The following is a 24,796-nucleotide window of genomic DNA, read 5'->3' as shown; positions in this document are numbered from 1 at the left end:
TAGTCTTCACAGTTCGCAACGAGCCAGGCGGCCCAAACTGCTGCATATACCCTGACTGTTTGCAAGAGAAGTGACACATTTTCCCTAGTTAAAAGAAATTCATGTTAGCAGGCAATATTAGCTAAATATGCAGGTTTAAAAATATATACTTGTGTATTGATTTTAAGAAAGTCATTGATGTTTATGGTTGGAGCAACGTGTACCTAAGCGATTTTATGCAACGCAGGACAGGCTAGATAAACTAGTAATATCATCAACCATGTGTAGTTAACTAGTGATTATGATTGATTGATTGTTTTTTATAAGATAAGTTTAATGCTAGCTAGCAACTTACCTTGGCTTCTTACTGCATTCGTGTAACAGGCAGGCTCCTCGTGGAGTGCAATGTAAAGCAGGTGGTTAGAGCGTTGGACTAGTTAACCGTAAGGTTGCAAGATTGAATCCCCGAGCTGACAAGGTAAAAATCTGTCGTTCTGCCCCTGAACAAGGCAGTTAACCCACCGTTCCTTGGCTGTCATTGAAAATAAGAATGTGTTCTTCACTAACTTGCCTAGTTAAATAAAGGTCTAAAAAATATATTTTTTTAAATCGCCGTCCTAAAATACCGATTTCCAATTGTTATGAAAACTTGAAATAGGCCCTAATTAATCGGCCATTCCGATTAATCGGTCGACCTCTAGTACAGACTCAGTGAGCATAGCCTTGCTATTGAGAAAGGCCGCCGTAGGCAGACCTGGCTCTCAAGAGAAGACAGGCTAAGTGTACACTTCCCACAAAATGAGGTGGAAACTGAGCAGCACCTTCTGCAAAATGTATGACCATATTAGAGACACATATTTCCCTCAGATTACACAGATCCACAAAGAATTAGAAAACAAACCCATTTTGATAAACTCCCAAATCTACTGTGTGAAATACCAGTGTGCCATCACAGCAGCAAGATTTGTGACCTGTTGCCACAAGAAATGGGCAACCAGTTAAGAACAAATGCCATTGTAAATACAACCCATATTTATGTTTATTTATTTTCCATTTTGTACTTTAACTATTTGCTACAAAACTGTATATAGACATATGACATTTGAAATGCCTTTATTGTTTTGGAACTTCTGTGAATTTAATGTTTACTGTTAATTTGTATTGTTTATTATCTATTTCACTTGCTTTAGCAATGTTAACATGTGTTTCCCATGCCACTAAAGCTCTTAAATTGAATTGATATTGGCAATGAATGGATGAACGTATAACGCCACACACAGCAGACTGTCGACCAATGGCGTTCACGTTGTCATGCTGGTCACGCAATCCCTTCTCAACGTCAGGGTATGCGTCGAGAAACATGCCTATTTTCCTCGACAGTACGTAATGTCACGATTCCAAAGCTATATAAAGATAGTAAATTACGTATCTCACATCTTGGAAAACATTCGTAATTCTGTACTTCTTGTTGGCGAAATTCATGCTAATGTTGACTTTTTGAGCTAGTTCTCAATTGACTCCCATTCACTCCTTAAAGGAGAGCTCTCCTTGGCCCAGAGGCACCCACAATGCACCATGCGGCTCATTGACATGGGATGGGGCAGGTTTTCAATGAGAGTTTCCCATCTCCTCAAAAATATCTCTGGCTGAGCTAGAGCGAAACAAAAAATAAAAGTGAAACTACAATGTTGAAGCCCAGAGGGGGAGAGGACAGATACAAGAAGATTTCGGCAACAAAGCTCCTTCAAAAACAGGACTGGTGAGCTTAATCTTATTAATTTATATAATACTAGCAAATCCGTTATTATTATGGGACACTTTGAATAGTCTAGATGAGAACAGTTAAATTAGCTGCTGTTTGAAAGTTTTAATACAATTGTATTGAACGTTTCCAAGATGGCGTAACAGTCAGACGTCTTTGTCCTGTCGTGTCCCTTGTACATATCTTTTTACATCTTTTTCTTCGCATATCTTTGAAAAATATTTTCTTAAACCTCCATTTCTAAATACTCTCCTGCAACCCGCCTCACCCAATGTGGCGTGGATCTGTTTTTATTTATTATTATTATTATTTATTTTTTTCTAAAGTATTTCTATTTACTTCGGATCTGGAATATCTGAACTGAAGTTAGTCAGCTAACTACCTACCAGCTATCAGTCAGCAAACCATTGCTAGCGGTCATCAGCTAACCTTTAGCTCGGAAAGCTCTCGCCAGTTCGAACAACGTGACTCAAACCAGAGCATAACGGAATTATTATTATTATTATTATTTTATATATATTTTTTTTCCCCATATCCCGGATTCCCACTGCAAACTCTGAACATTTTCATCTGGATCTTCGCAACTAGCTAACCGCAATCCCGGGTGACTACTCCTGGCTAGCGTTTCCATACCGGAGCAAGCACCAATTAGCCTGAAGCTAGCTCGGCCAGGGCTCCTGTGCTACCACCGAAGCCCACTAATGGGCTACAATATCCGGACCCCTTCTACTGCCGGTACGGGGCACGGAACCCCGCCGATCCTCTACGACTGGAATACCGACATAATCTGCCCGAGGATTCCAACAGGCCCCTCAGGCGCGATGTCCGCTGAAGGCCCATTCTGCTAACCGGCCTGCTAGCTATCTAGAGCTACTTGGAACCCTACTAATTCCACGACTGGTCTATCAACGTCACCGCACGAAGAGGCAAAAACAGACTTACTTCCATCGTGACGTCCCCAAAGGCTAGCTTGCTAGCCCCGGTCTGCTAACTGCTAGCTTGCCTGCCTCGGTCTGCGAACTGCTAGCTTGCCAGCCCCGGTCTGCTAATTGCTAGCTTGTTTAGCTCCGGCCTACTAACTGTTAGCATCGGCCTGCTAACTGTCTGAATCGCCGTGTCCCCAGTCAGCCAAACCAATCACTGGACCCATATGTTCACTTGGCTACGCATGCCTCTCTCTAATATCAATATGCCTCGTCCATTACTGTCCTGGTTAGTGATTACTGTCTTATTTCACTGTAGAGCCTCTAGCCCTGCTCAATATGCCTTAACCAACCATGTTGTTCCACCTCCTACATATGCAATGACATCACCTGGTTTAAACGTCTCTAGAGACGATATCTCTCTCATCATTACTCAATGCCTAGGTTTACCTCCAATGTACTCACATCCTACCTTACCTTTGTCTGTACACTATGCCTTGAATCTATGCTATCGTGCCCAGAAACCTGCTCCTTTTACTCTCTGTTCCGAACGTGCTAGACGGCCAGTTCGTATAGCCTTTAGCCGTACCCTTATCCTACTTCTCCTCTGTTCCTCTGGTGATGTGGAGATTAATCCAGGTCCTGCAGTGCCTAGCTCCACTCCCCAGGTGCTCTCATTTGTTGACTTCTGTAACCATAAAAGCCTTGGTTTCATGCATGTTAACATTAGAAGCCTACTCCCTAAGTTTGTTTTACTCACTGCTTTAGCACACTCTGCCAACCCAGATGTCTTAGCCGTGTCTGAATCCTGGCTTAGGAAAACCACCAAAAACCCTGAAATCTCCATCGCTAACTATAACATTTTCCGCCAAGATAGAACTGCCAAAGGGGGCGGTGTTGCAATCTACTGTAAAGATAGCCTGCAGAGTTCTGTATTACTATCCAAGTCTGTACCCAAACAATTTGAGCTTCTACTTCTAAAAATTCACCTTTCCAGAAACAAGTCTCTCACTGTTACCGCTTGCTATAGAGCTCCCTCTGCCCCCAGCTGTGCCCTCGATACCATATGTGAATTGATTGCCCCCCATCTATCTTCTGAGCTCGTGCTACTAGGTGACCTAAACTGGGACATGCTTAATACCCCGGCCATCCTACAATCTAAGCTTGATGCCCTCAATTTCACACAAATTATCAATGAACCTACCAGGTACAACCCCAAATCCGTAAACACGGGTACCCTCATAGATGTCATCCTAACTAACTCACCCTCCAAATACACCTCTGCTGTTTTCAATCAAGATCTCAGCGATCACTGCCTCATTGCTTGCATCTGTAATGGGTCTGGGACCCACCCCTCATCACTGTCAAACGCTCCCTAAAACACTTCTGCGAGCAGGCCTTTCTAATCGACCTGGCCGGGGTATCCTGGAATGACATTGACCTCATCCCGTCAGTAGATGATGCCTGGCTATTCTTTAAAAGTGCCTTCCTGAACCAAGGAATAGATATAGTCCTTGGTTCACTCCCTTGATCAGCACAAAAACATCCTGTGGCGTTCTGCATTAGCATCGAATAGCCCCCGTGATATGCAACTTTTCAGGGAAGTTAGGAACAAATATACACAGGCAGTTAGAAAAGCTAAGGCTAGCTTTTTCAAACAGAAATTTGCATCCTGTAGTACTAACTCTAAAAAGTTCTGGGACACTAAAGTCCATGGAGAGTAAGAGCACCTCCTCCCAGCTGCTCACTGCTCTGAGGCTAGGAAACACTGTTCCCACCGATAAATCCACTATAATTGAGAATTTCAATAAGCATTTCTCTACGGCTGGCCATGCTTTCCACCTGGCTACCCTTACCCCGGTCAACTGCCCGACACCCTCCACAGTAACCCGCCAAAGCCCCCACCATTTCTCCTTCACCCAAATCCAGATAGCTGATGTTCTGAAAGAGCTGCAAAATCTGGACCAATACAAATCAGCCGGGCTAGACAATCTGGACCCTCTCTTTCTAAAATTATCTGCTGAAATTGTTGCAACCCCTATTACTAGCCTGTTCAACCTCTCTTTCGTATCGTCTGAGATTCCCAAAGATTGGAAAGCTGCCGCGATCATCCCCCTCTTCAAAGGGGGTGACACTCTAGACCCAAACTGCTACAGACCTATATCTATCCTACCCTGTCTTTCTAAGGTCTTCGAAAGCCAAGTTAACAACCCGATTACCGGCCATTTTGAATCCCACCGTACCTTCTCCGCTATGCAATCTGGTTTTAGAGCTGGTCATGGGTGCACCTCAGCCACACTCAAGGTCCTAAACGACATCATAACCGCCATCGATAAGAGACATTACTGTGTAGCTGTATTCATCGACCTGGCCAAGGCTTTCGATTTTTCATCAATATTTTTCATAGCTGTCTATTTACTACCACAAACCGATGCTGGCACTAAGATCGCACTCAATGAGCTGGATAAAACCATAAGAAAACAGGAAAACCATAATCCAGAGGCGGCACTCCTAGTGGCCGGGGACTTTAATGCAGGGAAAATTAAATCAGTTTTACCAGAATGTTAAATGTGCAACCAGAGGCAAAAAAACTCTAGACCACTTTTACTCCACACTCAAAGACCCGCACAAAGCTCTCCCTCTCCCTCCAATTGGCAAATCTGACCATAATTCTATCCTCCTGATTCCCGCATACAAGCAAAAACTAAAGCAGGAAGCACTAATGACTCGTCAGATGAAACAGATTCTAAGATACAGGACTGTTTTGCTAGCACAAACTGGAATATGTTTAGGAATTCTTCCAATGGCATTGAGGAGTACACCACATCAGTCACTGGCTTCATCAATAAGTGCATCGATGACGTCTTCCCCACAGTGACTGTACGTACATACCCCAACCAGAAGCCATGGATTACAGGCAACATCCACACTGAGCTAAAGGGTAGAGCTGCCGCTTTCAAGGAGCGGGACTCTAACCCGGAAGCTTATAAGAAATCCCACTATGCCCTCCAACGAACCATCAAACAGGCAAAGCATCAATACAGGACTAAGATTGAATCGTACTACACCGGCTCCGACATGTGGCAGGGCTCGCAAACTGTTACAGACTACAAAGGGAAACCATCCACGAGCTGCCCAGTGACACAAGCCTACTAGACGAGCTAAATTACTTCTATGCTCGCTTCGAGGCAAGCAACACTGAAGCATGCATGAGAGCATCAGCTGTTCCGGACGACTGTGATCACGCTGTCTGTAGCCGATGTGAGTAAGACCTTTAACCTCTATGGGCTAGGTGGGACGCAAGCGTCCCACCCGTGGTGCACTCCATCAACAGCAGGTGCATTTCAAGAGCGGCAAATTTGAATCGAAATAAATGTCAAAATTTTTCAATGGCATAGGTTTAAAGGTAATACAACACATCAGGTATCCACTTCCTGTCAGAAAATGTCTCAGGGTTTTGCCTGCCAAATGAGTTATGTTATACTCACAGACACCATTCAAACAGTTTTAGAAACTTTAGGGTGTTTTCTATCCATATATAATAAGTATATGCATATTCTAGTTACTGGGTAGGATTAGTAACCAGATTAAATCGGGTACATTTTTTTATCCAGCCGTGCAAATACTGCCCCCTAGCCCTAACAGGTTAAACAGGTCAACATTCACAACGCTGCAGGGCCAGACAGATTACCAGGATGTGTACTCCGAGCTTGAGCTGACCAACTGGCTAGTGTCTTCACTGACATTTTCAATCTGTCCCTGAGTCTGTAATACCAACATGTTTCAAGCAGACCACCATAGTCCCTGTGCCCAATAACACTAAGGTAACCTGCCTAAATTACTACCGACCCATAGCAGTCACGTCTGTAGCCATGAAGTGCTTTGAAAAGCTGGTCATGGCTCACATCAACAACATTATCCCAGAAACCCTAGACCCACTCCAATTTGCATACCGCCCCAACGGATCCACAGATGATGCAATCTCTATTGCACCCCACACTGCCCTTTCCCACCTGGACAAAAGGAACACTTATGTGAGAATGCTATTCATTGATTTTAACTCTAACTCTACACCATAGTGCCCTCAAAGCTCATCACTAAGCTAAGGACCCTGGGACTAAACACCTCCCTCTGCAACTGGATCCTGGACTTCCTGACAGGCCATCCCCAGGTGGTAAGGATAGGTAACAACACATCTGCCACGCTGATCCTCAACACGGGGGCCCCTCAGCGGTGCATCTCCAACACCATCATTAAGTTTTCCGACAACACAACAGTGACCACCGACAACGCAACAGTGACCACCGACAACGATGAGACAGCCTATAGGGAGGAGGCCAGAGACCTGGTCTTGTGGTGCCAGGATAACAACCTCTCCCTCAATGTGATCAAGACAAAGGAGATGATTGTGGACTACAGGAAAAGGAGGACCGAGCACGTCCCCATTCTCATCGATGGGGCTGTAGTGGAGCAGGTTGAGTGCTTCCTTGGTGTTCACATCACCAACAAACTATCATGGTCCAAACACACCAAGACAGTCGTGAAGAGGGCACGACAAAGCCTATTCCCCCTCAGGAGACTGAAAAGATTTGGTATGGGTCCTCAGATCCTCAAAGTTATACAGCTGCACCATTGAGAGCATCCTGACTGGTTGCATCACTGCCTGGTATAGCAACTGCTCGGCCTCCAACCGCAAGGCACTACAGAGGGTAGTGCGTACGGCCCAGTACATCACTGGGGCCCAGCTTCCTGCTATCCAGGACCTCTATACCAGGCGGTGTCAGAGGAAGGCCCTAAAAATTGTCAAAGACTCCAGCCACCCTAGTCATAGACTGTTCTCTCTGCTACCGCACGCAAGTCGTACCGGAGAGCCAAGTCCAGGTCCAAAAGGCTTCCTGACAACTTCTACCCCCAAGCCATAAGACTCCTGAACAGCAAATCAAATGGCTACCCAGACTATTTGCATTGTCCCCCCTACCCCCTTTTTTTACGCTGCTGCTACTTTCTGTTTGTTATTATCTATGCATAGTCACTTAAACTCAACCTACATTTACATATTACCTCATTTACCTCGACTAACCTGTGCCCCTGCACATTGACTCTGTACCAGTACCACCTGTATATAGCCTCGCTACTGTTATTTTACTCTAGCTCTTAAATTATTTGTTATTTTTATTTTAGTTTTTACTTATCTATTTTTACACATTTTTCTTAACTGCATTGTTGGTTAAGTGCTTGTAAGTAAGCATTTCACAGGTCTACACCTGTTGTATTCGGAGCATGTGACAAATACAATTTGATTTGAAATCAACCTAAAAACTGTGATCTAACCCACCATTTGTGAATGCATTGACTAAATTAAATTGTGAAAGGCTAGAAATCACCAGCAACACACATTATGAGATTGTAAATGATACACTAAGCATGAATTTCCACTTTAATATTCTACCAATTGGATTATGGTATTTTAACATTATGATTCTCATATATTATAGTTGATGGCTCTTTCATTATACTTGTGTCATGACATTGATGATTATAGCACATTTCCTGTAAAATACATAGGACTACATGTAAAATGCATGAATGAATGGGTACGTTGAGTAAAGGAAATTGTGGCTTTGACTTGCAAACATTGTTGTGCAAATCTCTCTTCACCCACCATCAACACCTACATCTCAGCAATCCTCATCCATGCCATTGACCTTATGATTTTGTCTATGTTTTCTATAATCATTCTCAGCAAATAAATGAGGTAAAATTACAACGCTCCCCCCACACCATTATTTTCCTTTTTGAAATGTTTAATTAGCCTACAAATTGTCAGTGCCTTATTTTCATGTACAGAACTGTACCTAGAATACAAGGGTTGGATTTGCACTAAACAATTTCATGTCAGAAAAATCATGTTGAAAATCTGGTTTACGGTTAGCCTCATACATTATCTCCTGGTATCATTTTTTTATTGAGAACATATAGCTAGCTCATCAATATGCAAATGATGTGAGTTTAGCTATTCTCTGCTTCAGATGTACAATGACATGGAGCACATTGACTGCACATGCCCATTAGACCAGTAATTCTATCATACTGTAGGCCTATGGCTGCATTGGTGATGCATGCCATTATGATAAGCTGCAAAATGGGTTCACTTCAGCTGATATCCTGAGACAGTGACAATCAAATAAAACAGATTGGAGAGCTCACAACTGGACAAAAGGTCATGTTCATTTGAGAAAGCAACACAGAAACACAGACAAATTAGAAACAGATCCCCTGTTTTCAATTGTGATTTGATTAATTAACATTGACACTAGTTTATCTTGAATAATGTTAACACTTAAAACAAGCTTAAACACTTCACATCAATGAATCAACATTGGAGGAATCAACATATAATTTCAAAATGTACTAATAGCTCAACTTGTTTCTAAATGTTAGACATCTTAGTAAATAGGCTATTATTAATAAAGCATAATTTCGGGTGAACAAAGTCCATACCAAAGGTGGCCAACCTTGCACCACTCCCTGATCTACTGGGTGAGCATGCTTCTATTCCAGCCCAGCAATAATATACATTATTATCAACTCATTAGGTTTGATAAATTAAATCAGATGTGTTAGTGCTGGGCTAGAACAGAAGCCTGCACCTCCAGGATTAGGATTGCCCTGCTACATTTGTAATATGTTTGTAGCCTACATTGTGTGTGACTTTTAACTGTATTGTTATATACAACATTTGCTAACATAAGTACACATACATACAAGGATGTGCCAGCAGTCTCTTAGGACATTCACTGGGACCTCTTCATCTGCAGACAGCTCTCCATATCTGAGGACAGACAGCACAAAGGAACAGGCTTCATTTTATTACAATTAGACAGCCCTGACTTATCTCTCTGTCTGGCTACATAGTTTTCCTCTCTAGGGACTAGAACTGGAGAATCTTTCCATGTCATCCCATGACCTGCCCTAACTAACTAGCACACGTACTCCCTTTTCTGACAGTGCGCAATTGGCCCAGTGTCGTCCAGGTTAGGATTTGGCCAGAGTAGGTCATCATTGTAAATAAGAATTTGTTCTTAACTGACTTGACTAGTTAAATACCAAAAATGTAAAAACGCTTCTCGAGTTGCACAGTGGTCACTAGAGATCCTGGAGTCCAGGCTCTGTCGCAGCCGGCCGCGACCGGGAGACCCATGGGGCGGCGGCACAATTGGCCCAGCGTCGTCCGGGTTAGGGGAGGGATTGGCCAGCAGGGATGTTCCTGTCCCATCGCACACTAGCGACTCCTGTGGCGGTCCGGGCGCAATGCATGGTGACACGGTCGCCAGGTGTACGGTGTTTCCCCCAACACATATTGGTGCGGCTGGCTTCCAGGTTAAGCGGGCATTGTGTCAAGAAGCAGTGCGGCTTGGCTGGGTTGTGTTTCGGAGGACGCATGGCTCTCGACCTTCGCCTCTCCCGAGTCCGTACGGGAGTTGCAGTGATGGGACAAGACTGTAACTACCAATTGGAGAGAAAAAGGGGTAAAAAAAATGTATAAACAAAAACAGCTGGAGCTGTTATTTACAAATGCATTTTGGTTTTTGATTTAGAATTATAGATAGGCCTAACTCAAGATAACAAGCTAATATGTAGTTAGCTAGCTGATGATTTTTCACTTAGCTATAGTATGTAAAGTTGGCTAGCTAGCTAGCGGCTCATTAGCCTACACACAGTGGCCTGCTGTAGCTAGCTAGCTAATAATACATTGTATTTACTTACTTACTTAAAGAGGTTCACGCCAACTCCCATGAAGTGGTCAATCATTTGGAGCAAAGCATTGTCAAGCGGAGGCACCGCCTCTGCTCGAAATGTACCGAGCTTGCCAGATCAGGATCTGGCAAGCTCCGTACGTACGAGGCAAATTCCTATTCAAGCCCACAGTATTTTGTTGTAGACAAAATACTTTCGCTTTCAGAATTGTCTGAGGTTTTGTCTAGGCAGAACAGCTCAGCATATCACCCAATCAAAACCACCCAAACCTCTTGATTCAACAGAAATCTGGAGTCACTACAAGTATTTGGGGGAACTGCCTCTAAAATGAGTCACTCTGTGGGGAGAGAGGAGGGGGCCATGGCCCCTAAAATGAGTCCCTCTGGGGAACTAGACAAGGAAGCTGGGTGAGTGAAATAATGGTTCTTTGTTTCTGTATATCTGTCAGTGTGTCATTCTGCTGATTTTAAGAGTGTGTTTGTAAATTCAAAGCTTTATCAGATTGTCCATTCATCAGAGTGCTCCGAGAGCGAAACATTCAGAGCACACACTGCACGATCTTGCCGAGGAGTAGGGTTGATCAGAGCGTTCTGACCTCACAACAGTAGTCAAGCATCCAAGCTAACTGGCTTAAGTTGGCTAGCTACTTCCAGACACAAATGAGAGAACACCTCACTCTGACCATTTTACTCGCCCTAACAGAGCTGGTTAGGCTGTTTTCATGTTATCTAGAGCGTTGGTGACTAACTGCTTTAAAGCTAATTTCCTGCAATTCTACATATTTTGACATGCTTAGGCTTGTGACCACAGGTCAGGTGAATTCAGGTTGCTTTGAACATTAAATTAACCCCAAAAAAGTGAGAAGGTTGGAAGCAGGGATCGATTCCAGTTCTCAGATGGAAAGTTGGATGCGACACGTGCCGGGAGCATTACCACTACACCACGGCTCTGCACAGGAAATACTAATATTAATGGTTGATGGCAGTGGGTAACCAAATCATAGATTGCGGTCTCCTTGTCAATAGGTTGCTTAAGGTAAAGACAAAAACATTTTGAAACTCTTTAAAATAGGGCTGGAAGAAATTCCTGCTTGCGCCTCAGGAGGGTTGGCCACCCCTGATCTAATGTTTCCCAAGTGCTGGGTGTTTGAAAAAGTTCTTATAACAATTAATTTCTCAAAATCACCCAACCTTCAAGAAAAATGTGTTTTTATTTTACTAGGCAAGTCAGTTAAGAATACATTCTTATTTTCAATGATGGCCTAGGAACAGTGGGTTAACTGCCTTGTTCAGAGGCAGAACGACAGATTTTTACCTTGTCAGCTCAGGGATTCGATTTTGCAACATTTTGGTTACTAGTCCAACGCTCTAACCACTAGGCTACCTGCCGCCCCACAAATAACAAATGTCAATATTCTAGCCTGCTAGTTGAAGATCCTTGCCAGTTTCTTACTCTACACAGACAAAATATGATGCGTTTATGAGTTGAGTCCCCCTACTATCTCTGCCTAGCATGTACACAATACTAAAAAGTTCTATTTGAGGCCTGGAGCATTCAATGTCCAATGCTTATTTGTATGACTTATTGAAAACTGCCCATAATTCATTTTCAAGGACACAAGTAGGCATATCAGATTTCAAATATGTGACTATGCTGACAAAATTGGTAAGAAATTGAATCATAAAATAAGTGTGGAGAATATCAGCAGTGTACTTGCCTACAAGAACCCTAATTACAGTATAGTTTAGCCCATTGTTAAGAATGAGAATTATTCCACTGATCAGACTAAATGAAGTAAATATACTGAACAAAAATATAAACGCAACATGTAAAGTGTTGGTCCCATGTTTCATGAGCTGAAATAAAAGATCCCAGAAATGTTCAATTTGCACAAAAAGCTTATTTCTCTCAAATGATGTGCACAAATTTGTTCACATCCCTGTTAGTGAGCAGTTCTCCTTTGCCAAGTTAATACATCCACCTGACAGGTGTGGCATATCAAGAAGCTGATTAAACGGCATGATCATTACACAGGTGCACCTTGTGTTGGGGACAATATACATTTTGTTGCCGACGTTTACTGACAACGGTGATATTCAACGGGTGTTGTCCGTTCGTAAATTTATCAGTTATTCTGCACTCTGGCACACTCAGGCAAGAGTGCTCTTAAATCGGAGTAGATAGCCAGAGTGAATTTACCAACGCACCCTAAATTACATTCATTATCATCAGAATAGCTGATAGAGAAGGTCTGTTTCTGTTACGTTGAAGCCCAATCCAGCAGAAGAGACCAGACTCGAAGAGGGTTGATGGAAAATAAACATCTCTGCTGATATAGGGTGTTTCACATCCTCTTCCTTTTTCTACAGGAAATTTAGTAAAGTGTTGTAAAATGTACAGAGAACAGAGATAGACAGAGGACACTAGTGCCCAAAAGCCAGTTTTAGCATGGGCAGCGTCCAAGACTTTCAGCATTTCGAAGTAGTCAACAAGGAAGGATCCCATGATTCCATCCACGTCATCAGGAGGGGTTAGGCAATGAATTACACTCGAGAACAAATATTCCATAACTTCAGGTGATAGTAAATCACAAACTTTGGCTTTATATCTGTTCAAACAACACACTCCAGGTGGCAGTATGCACCGTTTCAGTTTGTTTTCCAATTCATAGAAGTTGTAGAAGAAAATTGACTACTTCAAAATGGAGATGGCCTCAATGGCACTGCCCTTGCTCTCACATACACCATAATGAGACAGATACAATGATGTGATGTCTATGACAGAGAATCAACTCCAACACTGACTGTATGCTTTTGACAGGATCCAGCAAGAGAGACCAGACTCACCTGGACCTAGCTGTGTGTCCCTGAAGTGTGACAAGTCAATGGGTCATCCAATAGACTTCAGGAGGGGAGACTATTCTATTGGAAAAAGGTGAGACAGGTAATAGCTTCTACCAGTGGAGCGTCCGGAAAATGGCGGAAGTGGATGTTCTGTTTGAGTCAGTCGTGGAGATGAGTAAGAAGAATTGGACTACAGTGGCGAATACCAAAGGAAATAAGAGAGGTCAAGTGGTAGTGGAATTAGTAAAGGTGGTCTAGAGTTTTTTTCCCCCCTCTGGTAGCACATTTAACATGCTCATAGAAAAACTGATTTAAGTTTCCCTGCATTAAAGTCCCCGGCCACTAGGAGCGCCGCCTCTGGACGAGTGTTTTCCTGTTTGCTTATGGCGGTATACAGCTCATTGAGTGCGGTCTTAGTGCCAGCATCGGTCTGTGGTGGTATATAGACAGCTACGAAAAATACAGATAAACTCTCTGTTCGGGTGTCTGGAGTAAATCCCTCTCGTCCGATTCATTAAAGAGAAATTCTTTCTCCAGTTCAAGGTGGGTAATCGCTGTTCTGATTTCTAGAAGCTATTTTCGGTCATAAGACACGGTGGCAGAAACATTATGTACAAAATAAGTTACAAATAATGCCAAAAGAACATGCACAATTGGTTACGGGATTGTAAAACGGCAGCCATGTCCTTCGGCACCAAGCCTAGTTCTGATTTGTTTTTGGTTGGAGTAAGGTTTTTGGATCAAGGTTGTTACCTGTTTGTAGTCTATTAAAATCAGAGAAAATAAGCATCATTGTGAGTGCCGCTGAGTTTTTTTTGGGACTCAGGGATTTTACTGCAGAGGGATTACAAGGAATCCTGTCAATGAATACTCCATCATTACAGGTACCTGAGCCGGTTTAGGGACATTATTCTTTATTTAACCTTTATTTAACTAGGCATGTCAGTTAAAAACAAATTCTTATTTACAATGACAGCCTAGGAACTGTTGCTTAACTGCCTTGTTCAGGTGCAGAACAGATTTTTACCTTGTCAGCTCAGGGATTTGATCTAGCAATCTTTTGGTTACTGGTCCAACACTAACCACTAGGCTACCTGCTACCACTGAACTGAACTGTGACTGAAGGAGTGGGATAGTCTTTTTTTTATTGTTTTTAAAAACAATTATTATTAATATTGTATTCTGCATTGTTGGGAAGGGCCCATAACCATTTCACTGTTAGTCTACACCTGTTGTTTTTACGAAGCATGTGACAATTAAAAACTGATTTCATTTAATAACTCATGAACTCAGTTGAAGCAAATCAGCACTGCATTTCTGTTTTGTAAGCAGTAGTGTAGTTTGAGGGTTCTTTTAGATGGTGGATGGATGACTCTGTGTTGACAAACACTGGATGGAGACCAATTCCTATTTAACAAATTTCATGATTAACAACAATTAACAAACAACTGACCAATCAGAATAGAGCAAAGTAGTTGCTAGGTGATAATCAATTACTATTACAATTCCAAACAACTGATTCACCAAATTTAACAGTGACTTATAAAACAATAAGATCCCACATAAAATAATCCTATAGTAGTAGGGTAGCAGGCATCCTTGTGGTTAGAGAGGCGAGCCTAAATGGGTTGCCAGTTAGAATCTCGGGTCCGACAGGAAAGATCTGTTGGGAAGTGAGCTGGTAATCAGAGGGTTGCTGGTATAAAATCCTAGATGCTATTGCATACCGTTGTGCCCTTGAGCAAGGCACTTAACCCCCCCACAACAACATCTCCCCTAACGCCTACTGTGGCAGCCCCCTGCACATTTCCAAAACCTGTATATGTATACATGTCTTTCAAATTTAGTTTGGACCTTGTGTGCGATTGACCAATAAAGAAATCTTAATCATACCCCTTGTCCTGGGACCAAATCCGACCATAGAATGGCTATAACTAAGTACCCACAGGTAGATGCTGATATGTAAGTTATAGACATGTGCACGGGTAGTGGATACAGATTTTACCTAAAGATTGCTATGGCACATTTGGTTGTAAAAGGCCCTTAGTGTGTATACTATAACAAGAGGCCCCACTTAAAAATCATATTTTTTGTCACTTCTTCTGAAAGGGTCCAGCAGGAGAGACCAGACTCACCTGTACCCAGTTGTGTGTCTTTGAAGAGTGACATGTCAATGGATCCTCCATACAACTTCAGAAAGGAACCGTTTTCTACTGAACAAATGAGGTGAGAACAAACAGCAGGTCTCCTGTTTCATTCTACACTGAACAAAAATATAAACGCAACATGCTACAATTTCAAAGATTTTACTGAGTTAGACTTATAAGGAAATCGGTTCATTTGAAATAAATTCATTAGGCCCTAATCTATGGATTTCACATGACTGGGAATACAGAATCCCCCCCCAAAAAGTAGGGGTGTGGATAAAAAAAACCTGTCAGTATCTGGTGTGACCACCATTTGCCCCTTGCAGTGCGACACATCTCCTTTGCATAGTTGATCAGGCTGTTGATTGTGGCCTGTGGAATGTTGTCCCACTCCTCTTCAATGGCTGTGCGAAGTTGCTAGATATTGGTGGGAACTGGTGCACGCTGTCGTACACGTTGATCCAGAGCATCGCAAGCATGCAGGCCATTGTCGTGAAGTTGGTACCATTAATGCGATGACGATTGTTTAATTATTACGATGATTCAATTACTCATGTAACAATTAACTCATTAGCAATCTTGGGGCACCACGGAAAAAGTTTAACGAGTTACCGTTTCCCGAATTAACTCTAAAGATATAAATATATCGTTTTACCAGTCATCCATTAATTATTATTACCTCATCAGTCTCATTCTGAACGTCATTGACTTCAAATCTGCACCAACCCTAGTCTCCATGATGAATCAGCAATACACACATTGGCTTAATTATTTCTTTACTAAGTAACTAAATAATCACACAGAGTTACATAAACACACACACAGGACTAATGCAATGGAAAGTCTTACCCGATATGCCGGCTTGTTACACAATGAAGGGGGGGGGGGCGGGAGAAGAAGAGACAAAGGAATTCAGCTATCGTACATACAGTTGAATAATACGCTCATCGTAAATATGGATATTTAGCACCCTAACAATCGCTCATTCGGATTTAGAAATGCAACACATATTTACGCTTGTATGTCTTTGTCGTCTCGCTCTGTTGAAAACGCCCGATCAGTCTATGGAGTCAGTCGACAGAATCTCTGGTTGTCCACCAGAGGTCACCATGTCCTTTGTAGTTGTAGTAGGTTGGTCTCAGAGTACCACGCGGTGTTCAGCGGGCCTCGTCCTTCACTCTGTTTGTTTAGAATATATACCCTAGAGATACCTATAGTGGTGAGAGGAAATTGTTCTTTGTCTCTCGTCTTCGGGTCGAGTTTCCTAGGCTTACAGTGCATAAACAGCTGCAGACTGAATGTTCCTGTGTAGTCTTCTTCGAGAGTTTGAGGGTCTCCACGTTTTCTGGTCTGGTAGAGATTTTCGTCTTCTCTGTTGAAAGTTTCAGAGTTTATAACCACTTCGTACCTTTCAGCTCGCGCTGTCGGTCACACTGGTCTAATGTAGAGTCGAACCATTTTACACGTCCGGCTTACCGTCCGTATACTGGTCTGTAGAGATTCCAACCATTTCAACGTGTGGTTGGTCCTCACATTCTCTGGTCTAATGTCAATTTCGTTAGCAGTTCTTTTATGCCCTTGCCTTGGAAGGCGGTTTCATCACGTTGCCACAAGGTCTGTGCTCGCATGGGCGAGGTTACTGACTGGGTAAAACTTTATATGAAAAACAATTCTCCCATTTAGAGGCTAAAATCATATTTCATCTTCTCACAAATAGCTTCATATTTAATCACATAAGTTCCACAACATTTAGATGATCTGAAGCCTATGATCCTCACCCAAGAGGAAAAGTCATGACACCATGGAAGAACTGAGACATTTTCAGCTTCCAGGAATTGTGTACAGGTCCTTGTGACATGGGGCCGTGCATTATTATGCTGAAACATGAGGTGATGGCGGAGGATGAATGGCACAACAATGAGCCTCAGGGTCTCGTCATGGTATCTCTGTACATTAAAATTGCCATTGATAAAATGCGATTGTGTTCGTTGTCCATACATGAACCCCTCCACCACCATGGGGCACTCTGTTCACAACTTTGACATCAGCAAACCACTCGCCCACATGGCGCCAGACATGTTGTGTGCCATCTGCCCGGTGCAGTTGAAACGAGGATTCGTCCATGAAGGGCACACCTCTCCAGCATGCCAATGGTCATCGAAGATGAGCATTTGCCCACTGAAGTCGGTTATCACTCCGAACTGCAGTCAGGTCAAGACCCTAGTAAGAATGACAAGCACGCAGATAAGCTTCCCTAAGACGGTTTCTGACAGTTTGTGCAGAAATTCTTAGGTTGTGCAGACCCATAGTTTCATCTTCTGTCTGGGTGGCTGGTCTCAGATGATGTGGAGGCCCTGGGCTGGCGTGGTTACACGTGGTCTGCGGATGTGAGGCTATTTCAACGTACTGCCAAATTCTCTAAATCAACATTGGAGGCAGCTTATAGTAGAGAAATGAACATTCAACAGCTCATTCTTGTAGTCAGCATGCCAATTGCATGCTCCCTCAACTTGAGACATCTGTGTCATTGTGTTCTGACAAAACTGCACATTATAGAGTGGCCTTTTATTGTCCCCAGCACAAGGTGTACCTGTGTAATGATCATGCTGTTTAATCAGATTCTTGATATGCCCCACCTGTCAGGTGGATGGATTATATTGGCAAAGGAGAAATGCTCACTAACAGGAATGTAAGCAAATTTGTGCACCGAATTTGAGAGAAATAAGCTTTTTGTGCATATGGAAAAATTCTGTGATCTTTTATTTCAGCTCATGAAACATGGGACCAACACTTTACATGTTACATTTTATATATTTGTCAGTATAGATAGAAAGCACCTAGTGACTAGCCTGTCTGAACATTTTGAAAATGTTTTTTTTCCCCCTGAAGCCACAGAGCACAACAGAGATCAGAGATTCCCAGTGGTCAGTCTTCCCAGAGTCATCCAACAGACCTGTCTTGCATTTTCAAGGTGAGCTGGGCTCATTCTGCCGGTTATGTTGCAAAACCTTTCTTAAACTGAAGCAAACAGAACAAAAACGGGGAGGGACCTACCTGAATTTGTCCAATAGAAACATCTCGCTTTGCTCTGTTTGCGTCCGTTTGTTTCTTAAACAGTTTCAGTAATGAATACACCGCTGGCTCATATGCAAAGTAACAGTAATTTGCATGAAGTGCCAACAAGTGAGTAGTATGATACTAATGGTATCAAAACAAAAAGCAAAAACTAAAGAATAACATTTGTTCCATTTTGATATCCTTTTCATTCTTTCTCTAAGCTACTTGAACACAAAATCATTACCTTTGTGAAGAGTGAGTTGAAGACGTTTCAGAGGATTCTTAATCCAGATCTCCCAGAATGCTTTGAGAGCCAGAGGGAGGGTGAGGAGAAAGTGGACGCTGAAGAGAAGAAGCAGGAGAAGAGTGCCAAAGAGGGGGCTCTGAAGATCACACTGCACATCCTGAGAGGCATAAACCAGAAGGGACTTGCTAACACACTTGAGAAAAGTAAAAACTCTCTGCCTTTAGTCATCAATGCCTCATTTATTCAATAAAAGCTATGATATAAAGGCTACTGATTTTAATCTGAATATTTTCTGAATTATCAGGTTATTTAGGCGAGCTTGCTGTGTGCCAAAGCAAACTCAAATCCAATCTGAAGAGGAGATACGAATGTGTTTTTGAGGGGATAGCAAAGCAAGGAAACCCAACACTTCTCAATAAGATCTACACAGAGCTCTACATCACAGAGGGTGGAAGTGGAGAGGTTAATAGAGAACATGAGGTGCGACAGATTGAGACAGCATCCAGAAGACAAGTAACACAAGAGAGATCAATCAAATGCAATGATATCTTTGAGCCCTTACCTGAACAAGACAAACCTATCAGAACTGTGTTGACAAAGGGAATCGCTGGTGTTGGAAAAACAGTCTCTGCTCAGAAGTTCATTCTGGACTGGGCTGAAGGAAAAGCCAATCAGGATATCCAGTTGATATTTTCACTCCCATTTCGGGAGCTGAATGTGAGGAAGGGGAAAACATACAGCTTGATTGAACTTCTCAATCACTTCTTCATAGAAACAAAAGAGTCAGGAATCTCAGACTTTGGAAAGTACAAAGTTCTGTTTGTCTTAGATGGTCTGGATGAGTGTCGACTTCCTCTAGATTTCCAAAACAACGAGAGCTTGAGTGATGTCACAGTGTCAACTTCAGTGGACATGCTGCTGACAAACCTCATCAAGGGGAATCTCCTTCCCTCTGCTCTCCTCTGGATAACCTCCCGGCCTGCAGCAGCCAATCGCATCTCTCCCGAGTGTGTTGACCAGGTGACAGAGATACGAGGGTTCAATGACCCACAGAAGGAGGACTACTTTAGGAAGAGAATCAGTAATAAGAACCTGGCCAGCAGAATCATTTCACACATTAAGTTGTCAAGGAGCCTTTACATCATGTGCCACATACCAGTCTTCAGTTGGATTTCAGCAACGGTTCTTGAGAGACTGTTGAGTGAAGCAGAGAGTGGAGAGATGCCCAAAACTCTAACTCAAATGTACGAACACTTCCTGATCTTCAACATACTGATAAAAAAACAAAAGTATCCAGGGGAACCACAGAAAGCTGAAAGAGATTCACAGATGAAAATCGATAAAGAGATAATTTTGAAACTGGGGAAGCTGGCCTTTGAACAGCTGGAAAAAGGCAATCTGATCTTCTATGAGGAAGACCTGGGAGAGTGTGGCATTGGTGTCAAAGAAGCCTCCGTGTACTCAGGAGTGTGTACACAGATCTTCAGAGAGGAGTGTGGGCTGTACCAAGACAAGGTGTACTGCTTTGTGCATCTGAGCATTCAGGAGTTTCTGGCAGCGTTATATGTGTTTCTCACATTCATTAACAACAGTGTGAATCTAATGGCTGAACAGGAAACCAACACCAGAAAGCATCAGACATCGAAATACACAACTGAAACCATCCTACACAAGAGTGCAGTCGACAAGGCCTTACAGAGTGAGAATGGTCACCTGGACCTGTTCCTCCGCTTCCTTCTGGGCCTCTCACTGGAATCCAACCAGACTCTCCTACGGGGCCTACTGACAAAGACAGAAAGATGTTCACAGACCAATGAGGAAACAGTTGAGTACATCAAGCAAAAGATCAGGGAGAATCCTTCTGCAGAGAGATGTATCAATCTTTTCCACTGTCTGAATGAGCTGAATGACCATTCTCTAGTGGATGAGATCCAAAGCTACTTGAGCTCAGGAAGTCTAGCTAGAGAAGAACTTTCACCTGCACAGTGGTCAGCTCTAGTCTTTGTGTTGCTGACTTCAGAGGAGGACCTGGATGTGTTTGAGCTGAATAAATATTCCAGTTCTGAGGAAGGTCTTCTGAGGCTTCTGCCAGTGGTCAAAGCCTCCAGAAGAGCTGTGTGAGTGTACCTAAACCCTCATTAGACACCAAACATTTTAAAAGGGGAAATTACCTTAAATGAACGTATTATTGATCATTGATTCTTCTTCAGGCTGAAAGGATGTAACCTCACAGAGAAATGCTGTGGAGCATTGGCCTTAGCACTCAGCTCCAACTCATCAGTCCTGAAAGAGCTCGACCTGAGTGACAATGACCTGCAGGATTCAGGAGTGAAGCTGCTCTCTACTGGACTGGAGAGTCCACACTGTAGACTGGAGACACTGAAGTCAGTACTGTCAGGATGTGATGTATAAGATATTCCAAAATTACAATTTAACATTTGTTATTGGTGTCCACCATGGATGTTAAAAGTGTTAAAATGTCTCTCTGCTTTAATATAATGTGACTCCGTGTTTGAAATGAAAAACAAAAAGGTACCCATTTCTGAAAGTGAAATTCCTCTTTCTGCAGGTTGTCATTCTGTGGAGTCACAGAGGAAGGCTGTGCTTCTCTGGCTTCAGCTCTGAAGTCAAACCCCTCACACCTGAGAGAGCTGGACCTGAGCTATAATCACCCAGGGGAATCAGGAGTGGAACTGCTCTCTAGTGGACTGGAGGATCCACAAACTAAACTGGAGACACTCAGGTAGAAATACAGATTCAAACAAATTGTGTGGTTTACTGCACTTCTCACACTTAAATTACTGTGTTCTTCTACTTTCCTACAGTGTGGACCATGATGCAGAGTGCTGGTTAAAATCTGGCCTGAAGAAATGTAAGTTTTGATGGCACTCCTGAAGGCTGCTTATCTAATAACCTTAACATTTGAATAAAACAAACTGTCTTCTCATACTATAGTTGTTGATTTGCAATTCATTTTGTCCTCCATCAGATGCCTGTCAGGTCACACTGGACCCAAACACAGCACACAAACATCTCTTTCTGTCTGAGGGAAACAAGAAGGTGACATGGGTGGAAGAGGAGCAACCATATCCTCATCACCCAGCGAGATTTGATCACTGGTCACAGGTGCTGTGTAGAGAGGGCCTGTCTGGGCGCTGCTACTGGGAGGTAGAGTGGAGTGGGCCTGAGACTCATGTAGGTTTGACCTATGGAGGAATCGGCAGGAAAGGAGAGGGTTATGATTGTGGGCTAAGATACAATGACAAGTCCTGGAGTCTGCGCTGCTCTGATAACACTTTTGTTGCCTATCATAATACTAGCAGCACTGCCATACCTGCTCCCTCCTCCGGCTCCCACAGAGTAGGAGTGTATCTGGACTGGCCAGCCGGCACATTGTCCTTCTACAGCGTCTCTTCTGACACCCTGACCCACATTCACACGTTCCAAAACACATTCACTGAGCCCCTCTTCCCAGGGTTTAGACTTTGGAATCATGACACCTCAGTTGCCCTTGGCTTGCTCAATAAGAAATGTGGTGGCCATGACTGAAGCCAAACAAGTTGTCTTGGGGGTGTGGTTTAATGTATGTGTGTACGTCTGTGTTCGCACGTGGCAAGCATTTGTACATTCACTCTGCCAAAACAGTACACAGTCACTCGCCCTTCTAGATAACTTGAAGTAGTCTAACCAGGTCTTGTGTCTTGAAGTCACTTAGGCTAGCAAGTACTAGCCAACTTATTTCTCCAATTAGCTTCAGTTGGCCAACTTCTTTCTCCAATTAGCTTCAGCTGGCTGGTGTGCGACCATGGCAAAGTTGGTTTGACTTTGGATAGCCTATCTCTGGAGCTAGTTAGGGACGTCAATATATTACATTACGATTGGGTCACATGTAGCTGCACTCCGAATTGATGATTACTTGGGTGCTGCCAGCTGTGGGCAGGATTGAAATAAACCCAACATAAGGAAAACTGTTACGGTACCCTTCATAATTATCTCGCAAATCTCTGTTTTGGACGAAACTGACTTCATGACAAATGTTCTTATTTACACTTTGTAGAAAATTTTGAAGCTAAAATAAATGTTTCTGACTAATATTGATGCCACATAGGCTGTTTTATACCAGAGATGTTGTTTAATGCCTTAAATTGCTCTTTAAGCTTAAACTTATGATTGTCTTTCCAGTTCAATAGTCAATATACTGTAATTGTTTTAATCTCAATATCAGAATTGTTATGTTTGTTGTTTAATAAACATTGTTACACTTCTCAGATTAGATGAGTTTATTAGTCACATGCACAGTTTATTTCTCTTGGAAGCTTTGATCGTCTCCACGGCAGCCCCGTTAATGAGGATGGGGGCGTGCCCAGCCTGGTTCCACCTGAAGTCCACAATCAACTCCTTTGTTTTGCTGATGTTGTGGGAGAGATTGTTTACCTAGGTCTATGCCGTCAGTGCCTACCTCCTCTGTAGGCCATCTTGTCATGGTTGGTAATCAGGCCTACTACTGTCGTATTGTCATCTAACTTGATGATGGTGTTGGAACTGTGTGAGGCTGCGGTGTGTACACAGGGAGTACAGGAGGGGACTGCGGATGCACCCTTGTGGGGACCCAGTGTTGAGGATCAGTTCGTAGGAGGTAATGTTGCATAGCCCATGAGGAAGTCCAGGACCCAGTTGCAGAGGGAGCAGTTCAGTCCATGAGCTTTGTGGTGAGCTTAGAGGGTACTATGTTATTGAAGGCTGAGCTGTAGTCAATGAACAGCATCCTCACATTCCTTTTGTCCAGGTCGGTGAGGGCAGTGTGCAGTGCAATGGCAATTACGCAATTGCCATTGCGTAATTGTCTGGATCTGTCAGGGCAGTAGGTGAATTGGAGAGGGTCGAGGGAGGAGCTGATGTGGTCTTTGACTAGCCTCTCGAAGCACTTCATTATGACAAAAGTGAGTTCTATGGGTTGGTAGTCATTCAGTTTAGTTACTTTCCCTTTCTTGGGCACGGGAATGATAGTGGACATCTTGAAGCTGGTGGTGATAACGGCCTGAGCTAGAGGGAGAGATTGAAAATGTCTGAAAACACAACAGCTAGCTGGGCTGGCAGCCTTGCCAGGGTTGACACACTTGAATGACTTACATACGTCCTCCGTGAAGACCGTAAGCACGTAGCCCTCGTTGTCATCAAGGTCTCTCCTCGGCAGCTCAGAGTCATGCTTGAAGCATGAGAAAAAGGTGTTTAGCTTGTCCGTTGGGGTGGCGTTGGTGTCTGCGACATAACTGGCTTTCTTTTTGTAATCCGTAATCGTTATAAGCCCCTGCCACATACGCCTTGTGTACGACCCGCTGAATTACTTCTCCACTTTGTCCCTTGCCGTATTTATAAGCAGCATATCTCTCCTTCAGTTTCCTGACAAGGCTGCCATCAATCCACGGTTTTTGATTCAGGTAAGTTTTGAAAGACACTATCGGTATCAAATCATCTATGCATTTTTTTATGAATCCGGTTAATGAGTCGGCATATTCATTGATGTTATCCCCAGAGGCACCCCGGAACACATTCCAGTCCACGTGATCAAAACAGTCTTGGAGCATGGATTCAGATTTTTATTTTATTATTTTATTGAACCTTTATTTAACTAGGCAAGTCAGTTAAGAAGAAATTCTTATTTACAATGACGGCCTACCAAAAGGCAAAAGGCCTCCTGCGGGGATGGGGGCTGGGATTAAAAATAAATTAAATAAAAATATAGGACAAAACACACATCACGACAAGAGAGACAACACAACACTACATAAAGAGAGACCTAAGTCAACAAAATAGCAGGGCAGCAACACATTACAACACAGCATGGTAGCAACACAACATGGCAGCAGCACAACATGGTAGCAGCACAAAACAGGGTACAAACATTATTGGGCACAGACAACAGCACAAAAGGCAAGAAGGTAGAGACAACAATACATCACGCAAAGCAACAGAAACTGTCAGAAAGAGTGTCCATGATTGGGGTGGCTTTACAATTTTATTTTGTAAAGCTGTTTCTTGCATCAAACAACACAACAGCATTTTCAGTCACCTTCTTGTCT

At 43.0% G+C, this 24,796-nt stretch overlaps 1 protein-coding gene across 2 annotated transcripts; it reads left to right on the top strand.

Annotated features, from left to right (window-relative positions):
• Positions 1-1,379: 1,379 nt before the first annotated feature.
• On the top strand, positions 1,380-22,984 carry LOC106579984 (NLR family CARD domain-containing protein 3). 2 transcript variants are annotated; one of them, XM_014160479.3, is made up of 11 exons: positions 1,592-1,738; positions 10,707-10,829; positions 13,243-13,356; positions 15,375-15,491; positions 18,302-18,383; positions 18,691-18,919; positions 19,021-20,833; positions 20,927-21,100; positions 21,286-21,459; positions 21,542-21,588; positions 21,706-22,984. In XM_014160479.3, the coding sequence occupies exons 2-11, from the start codon at positions 10,750-10,752 to the stop codon at positions 22,263-22,265; spliced, it is 3,390 nt and encodes a 1,129-aa protein (XP_014015954.2). In that variant the 5' UTR covers positions 1,592-1,738; positions 10,707-10,749; the 3' UTR covers positions 22,266-22,984. The 2 variants fall into 2 exon arrangements, with proteins under 2 accessions (XP_045558284.2, XP_014015954.2); XM_045702328.2 differs by lacking the exon at positions 10,707-10,829 and having other exon boundaries at positions 1,380-1,738.
• The last annotated feature ends 1,812 nt before the right edge of the window (positions 22,985-24,796 follow it).

Source organism: Salmo salar, chromosome 02 (assembly GCF_965601325.2).
Source record: "Salmo salar chromosome 02, fSalSal1, whole genome shotgun sequence".
NCBI lineage: Eukaryota > Metazoa > Chordata > Actinopteri > Salmoniformes > Salmonidae > Salmo > Salmo salar.
This window is presented reverse-complemented; position numbering and strand designations above follow the sequence as displayed.